The sequence below is a fragment of the Hyposmocoma kahamanoa genome, unplaced genomic scaffold, assembly GCF_003589595.1.
Source record: "Hyposmocoma kahamanoa isolate Upper Pololo Valley unplaced genomic scaffold, ASM358959v1 100021, whole genome shotgun sequence".
NCBI lineage: Eukaryota > Metazoa > Arthropoda > Insecta > Lepidoptera > Cosmopterigidae > Hyposmocoma > Hyposmocoma kahamanoa.
In genome coordinates, this window is record NW_020653200.1 from 11,024,188 (window position 1) to 11,030,876 (window position 6,689).

At 38.6% G+C, this 6,689-nt stretch overlaps 1 protein-coding gene across 1 annotated transcript in view; it reads right to left on the reverse strand.

The window, feature by feature from the left end:
• LOC113225664 (LIM homeobox transcription factor 1-beta) overlaps positions 1 to 4,654 on the reverse strand; it is a 40,631-nt gene extending 35,977 nt beyond the window's left edge. Inside the window, exon 1 of the mRNA XM_026458042.1 lies at positions 4,525 to 4,654. Within this exon, the coding sequence (XP_026313827.1) occupies positions 4,525 to 4,654 (130 nt within the window). The remainder of the gene's footprint in view (positions 1 to 4,524) is intronic.
• Between the last annotated feature and the right edge of the window lie 2,035 nt (positions 4,655 to 6,689).

The following is a 6,689-nucleotide window of genomic DNA, read 5'->3' on the forward strand; positions in this document are numbered from 1 at the left end:
ATATCAATTGTGATGCAATAAATGAATAAATAAATAAATAAATAAATGAACCCACTTATCAACAAAAAAGGGGATTCTAAAAAATAATTAATTACACATGTATCATACTTACAATTTGCTTAACTTTGTACACATTCAAAATCTTATTACGGGAATTTAAATCCAAACAACAAAACATTATTTGGATCGTAAGTCAATCAGCTAGGGCATATTTTTGTTAGTGCGCGCTAGGCGGTAATTTATAGTCGTAATCCAATAAGGGGGTTATTCTCGGGGGGCTCGTAACAGGTGCTATCGCCAGCCGAGACTGATCACTCTTAATGTTCGGGGATGAGCTGTACGTAATACTTATTTTTTGTGAGAGCAGCGTTAACACTTTCGGAATATAGGTATTGGGTCCATTTTTTGTAGGTAGGCATCAGCTTGCACTTATTTACTAAATTAAATAAGTAAATACAGTAATAAGTAGTTAGTTTTCAACAATACTTGAGTATCCAATACAAATCCAGGCCAGCCAGTCAGGTATATTAAGTACCACTAGATAATGAAAATCATTTGACAGTTATAAATAAATCGGCATCTCTAGTCAGCCGCTGGTAGCTGCAACGGTACCTGGCTCAGTGAAGAAATAAATTTTTCACAGATGACGCTACGACAAACCAAAAACAAAGATTTAGAAAAAACAACAAGCACCAAGCAACAAGCACTTAGAAAAATTCGTAAGATCTCGTGGTTCCTTCCGTAGCTCAGTTGGGAGAGCGTTTGGCACGGTATGCTTCATGGCGCTGCGCTGGTTCGAATACAGCCGGGTCTGAGGAATTTTTCTTAGTGTTCAATCTTTGTATTAATAATTACAAGAAAGTAGTGAGGTAATATCATAATAAAAAATTGAAAATCATGGTAGTAAAATATCGTGACATTTTTAGTAGCAGTAGAACTCCTTGTGAAAGAGCTCGCCCAGGGAAGTACTGCCACCTTAGCAGTCTCCGCCGCCAAGCAGTAATGTCAGCATTACTGTGTTCCGGTTTTGAAGGGTAGGGGAGCAGGTGAAATTACAGGCACATGGGACTTGTCAACTTATATCTCAGGGTAACGGGCGCAATGGCACTAAGTGATTTTCGATTTCGATTTTTGCGATTTAAATTTATAGAAAGACGTGTAGCTTACCATCAGGCGCACTTGTTCGTCCCGTCACTTAATATTATAAAAAAAATCAATAAACTTAATAAATTATAACCTTGATTTTTTTTTTCATTTATTCCGGTTATTCTCTAATAATAAATACAGTCTCGGTACTTGCTTACAAAGAAAATGTTTCAGAAAATTGCGGGAAGCTGCTCTCTATAGAGGTCTCTGGGGCTATTGGATTGTGTAAGTTACAGTTAACACGGGATTTTGCAACGTAAGACGTCCTCAAATAAAGTTGGAATTGAAAAATTTTAAACATTAACGAAGTATTTATAAAGTCAAGAATAGTTTTCCTCGTGTTGGCACAAACATTTTTAGTTATATCTAGGTAGAGAATACTCAGCGGAGATGTAATTAGGTCATATGAGGAAAGTTTTACCCAGCTAAGCTGGGTTAGGTATTTCACATTCTATATCTATGGTATTTCATAATATTGCTGTCTCTGTCGATAACGACGCGGGTGCGGGTATGTGCGTGAGACAGCACACGTTTGAAATCATTTCCTCGAGTAATATTTCAGAGTAGTAAAATATAGAATATAATATATAAAAATATATAATATTTCTTTCGAATAATTCAGTGAATTTGTAAAATGTTTAATATAAGGGGTTCGTTATTTTTCCCTGGATCATGACGTTTCAAAGTTTATTGGAAACGATATCTTGTCTTGAAAGCTTGGCATAAACGAGTTTGGGGTCTATTTATTTGAAAATTAGATAATATAACTGAATTGACTTGAATGAACATTTTCTTTGAAAACTCAAACGCTCAAGCTAATCAAATGATTAGCTCCTATCCAAAATAAAATAGCACCTGTCTTATATGAAGCGCGCTCTACTGAACATTTTATTTATAAATCATTCGTTAGACGGAAATACTTAAATTACATAAGTAGATACTTATCAAATTAATTGGTCTTGAGATATTGAACGCGTTGTAAAGCTGGCCGACAAGCCCGCTGAGCGCTGCCGACGCCAAATCAGATGGTGGCGGCTTGATAGTACCACGTCTCAGGAGTGCATCTCAGCGATCGGCGATAAATGCGCCGACACTGAAGGTGATCTAGTCCAGAACCACTGGGACAACATTCAGGCTGCCATATCTGAGGCGGCGAAAGCGGTGCTGGGCTTGTCCGAGTGTGGTCTCAAATGTGACAAAGAAACTTGGTGGTGGAACGACACAGTCCAGAGGGAGGTGAGGGTGAAGAAAGCCCTCTTCAAAACGTGACAACCGTCCGGATCTTCTGAAGACCGCGACGCATATAGGGATGCCAAACGTGCCGTGTCATCATGTACAAGTGTCGCTGCATTAAGACCCTCATGGCAACCTTATATACGAGGTCGACGCGGTGAATGAGAGATGGCGCTCATATTTTCACGAGCTGCTGAATCAGCAGCACAGAGAGGTGCAGCCACCGGTCCTCCCTCCGAATCAGGGACTAGTGCGACCGGTAACGCCTGAGGAAGTCCACTAGCTCTTCGTCGCATGAAGAATAGGAAAGCTGTCAGAGCCGATGGGGTTCCCATCGAGGCCTGGAAGGCAATAGGTCCCCGTGGTGTGGGCATCCTTACCGGCCTCTTTAATCGCGTGCTCCTCACCGGTAAAATCCCTAACCAATGGAGACTGAGTATTATCACTCCAGTCTTCAAAGGGAAGGGATCGGTGCAGGAGTGTGGCGTTTATCGGGGCATAAAGGTCATGTCCCACACCATGAAGCTCTTCGAGCGTATAATAGACTCTCGGATCCGACAGGAGAGTGCTGTCTCGGAGGGTCAATATGGGTCTCGGCCTGGTCTTGGGACCATGGATCCTGTTTTTGCCCTAAGGGTCATCATGGAGAAATACAGATTGAAGAATACGCTTCTGCATTTCATGTTTCTTGACATGCAGAAGGCCTTCGACTGTATCCCCCGTGTAATGATCTGGTGGGCACTGAGATCTAAAGGGGTACCAGAAACTTATATTGACATCATCCGAGACATGTACCGCGATTCCGATTCCATGGTTGGGACTGCTGTTGGTGACACTAAACCCTTCCCTGTCACAGTCGGAGTTCACCAGGGCTCAGTTCTCAGTCCCTATCTGTTCAGCGTGATATTAGACGAGGTCTCAAGCTCCATTCGAGACACGCATGAGCAACCCCCGTGGATGCTTATGTACGCTGACGATATCGCGCTGGCGGATGCGGATAGAGGGAGACTGGTACGACGAGTGAATGTGTGGAAGGAGTCGCTTGTGAACGGCAGTCTGAGACTAAATGTGGCGAAGACTGAGTACATGGTCTGCAACGCTACAGATCCCCTACCCGTACGCATAGGCGAAGACGCGGTCGACACCATAATAAATTAGGTTTGGGAAAGGCTTTACGTGATGAAAATTTTAGATTTCTAGATTATTCTAGTTACGTAATGATTATGTTAATATTTATTACGTATATTTAATTTAAAAAATTAACAAAGGAGAACATTAAAAAAGCTCACGTGACTCTTTTAAGGTCCAAAAGTAGCTTTACAGTTCGTTTTTAGTCTATCAATTGAAGAGAATACTGTCCCAACAGCGCGTCTGAAATCAAAGTATCTGGCGTATTATGACAGGTCGAGGATATCTCGCACAATCCGGGTGGGTCACACCAACGACGACGCTTTGGCGTTTGTCTTTGTGTGAGGTTCGCGCCTGTGTTCGTGTATCTTTGCAGCGCACGTGACGCCGCCGTGTCGCCGCCGCTCCGATATTAAACTAGAAGCTTAAGGTTCTCAAACTTTGTAGGCATTTATAAATAAATATTGGCAAATCTAAAATAAAAGTAAGTAACTCAGAGAACGAAATTTATAATAATGAAGCTCACATTGGCTCCATATTCCATATAATTGACTAGAATACCATTGAGGCCCGATACAGCTCCTATAACATACACTGAATCTTAGTCATCTATGAAAGTGTGTGGATATAAATAGCGTGGGTGGGTAAGACTCCTTATTCCCCGATAGGTTATTGAGACATTAAAACCAGAGATAGATAGATTTTTCTATCTTTAGTATGCTTAAATGGGCGATAGATAGAATATTGGGAACGGCCGTTATTATTAGAGAGGAACGAGAAACGATAGATAGGATCGCGAACGCTCTTAAAACGAGCTGGTGAATAATGGCTGGTGGCTAATTCCTTTAAAACACTTATAGGAATATCCTTCGACCTTGAATCGTATTTTTCATTAAATCTATCACTGAATTGGCAGCTTACTTTCCTCGAGGGTTAGGCAAGTGTTATGGGCCCTCACATACAATTCTGATATATTTATTTTTGTGAATTTATTGCCTAGCAAAAAAGTTTGCAAACCTGTTCCCATCACCCCACAGGGCGTGCGGCGTAGCTCGGCGTACACACTCAGCGAGATCGCGCCAGAAAAATTTAATTGTGAAATACGACCACCCTCCCCTCTCTCCATCCACCCCAACTCTAGACCCATAACTCACCCGAGCGTCAGGTGGGCGTGTACTAGTTTTTAATCGTCAGATTGTTCTTAAGATTTTGTCATCTATCGTCAAATTCGAGAGAGACTTTTCGTTTATTGAGGTAGACGTGCCGGGGATCTGATTACAGAGGAAGGATTAATTTCGCAACCGGCAATATTGAATTTGCTCCCGGCGGGCATTGTCGTCTCTATCTCTTTCATTTGGTTTTTTATTATTTTATATACCTATGAGCAAACAAAGTATGTCATTTAAATATACAATTTTACGTGTGCCAAGCGCGTGGAAGCTGTTTATGTGACCGGTTTTTATCTCAGATTACAAAACAGTTGGTTTATATAATCTGAGGATTTTATGATCAGTTTTAATTTCGGTGAATTTTTAATGTTTTCTATTTGTAGAATGCCTTGAAGTAGTATATAGACTCATACCACATGTATAGTTCATACAGAATATTTTTTTTCTTCTTAGTATCATAAATATTATTGTATCCAGTAAATCTAGTTGAACTTAAAAGTAGTTCGACTTATGGCAGAATGTCATATTAAAAACACGTGTGCCTTGGAATGCAATGACGGGACGGTATAATATTGCACAGGGTGCAATTTCCTTTGTAGGGTGCATAATGGGTGCATAACAATACAGCATGCCGCACACCCTAGCGACAATATGCCACCTACTTGTAATAATAATTCAATTTTGTGGGGTTAAGATTAATAACCTGCTGATTTTTTTCGTTAATCCAAATCCAAAAATCAAATACCTCATACAAAACTTATGTTATGTCAGTTGAATTACTTTCATTAATCCAATAATAAAGCTAATAATTACGTGTTAATAAGTACTACTGAAAATCTGCAACAATTTAAAATAAGAAATAAAAAATTTCTTCTAAATTTAGAATTATTCGTACTTACATATTTTATAAATAAAAATTTTAGTCAACAGCAAATGGAAATAATATTAAGACCCTTAATTGGTAGGTACAAATTATATCATACTCAATTTGGAATTATTTTATCTTTTATTCGATCACTTGTGTAATGGATAATGCTAAAGTGAAAATTCCACGTACAAATAAAATACGCTTTAGGTTTTTTTGCGACATCTTTTTCTATAACGCCAAGTCACGCGACACACCTGCCAATAGCTGTTGTAATGCCACTCAGAGGTTTAAATCGCAAAGATATGAAGGACACTGCCAGTGCGCTTGTCACCCTGAGATATAAGTTGATATTTCATAATCCCACATACTGCTTAGAGAAGCAATAGAGAGGTGTGATTAGTTTTGCTAAGTAATAATTGCATAATTTAATAAAAGATCTGATAGTAAGTAAAAAGTTATAAAACTAGTTAATAATACCATTATCCACATCAAAATGTTATTGGTTCATTCTGAATTTTCTCATTTAAATTTTTTTAAACGTTCCATGTTTGTAAATTTGTTTCAACGGTAGTCTTTAATATATTAAATTATTAAATATAGTATTGAGAAAAAGACGTTGTTTACATTGGCAATAAATCTTTTTGTGTCAGCCATGAGTGCCTATACTATACAGAATTTGTGGCAACAACACTTTATTATGTAAACCATAAGGCCGAATTTTACTGATATACTACGAAATACCCCTTGGCACTAATCACGATGTCACGTTAAAAACAAATTCAGATCGAAGATTGTGCCCGCTGCAACACTGATATACGAACGCGTTTACAGTATACGTTAACAAAAATATGCATTAAAGATATTTTCATCACACTTGCTCGTAAACAGTGTTATAACTTGCAGGAAAAGTCGGCTGTAATGTGCTGAATTACGCCCGCGGGATTTTTCATCACATTACCGCATTAGGGCTTTTTAATTTTTAGGATTTTTAAGTTTAATTGCACTGTACTTCTCTTAGACGTTAAGATTAAGCATTGCAATGCTCGAAAAATCTGAATTATTTCATATAAACTTAAAGTATACATATATATATATATATATATATATATATATATATATATATATATGTACGATTTTACAAAATT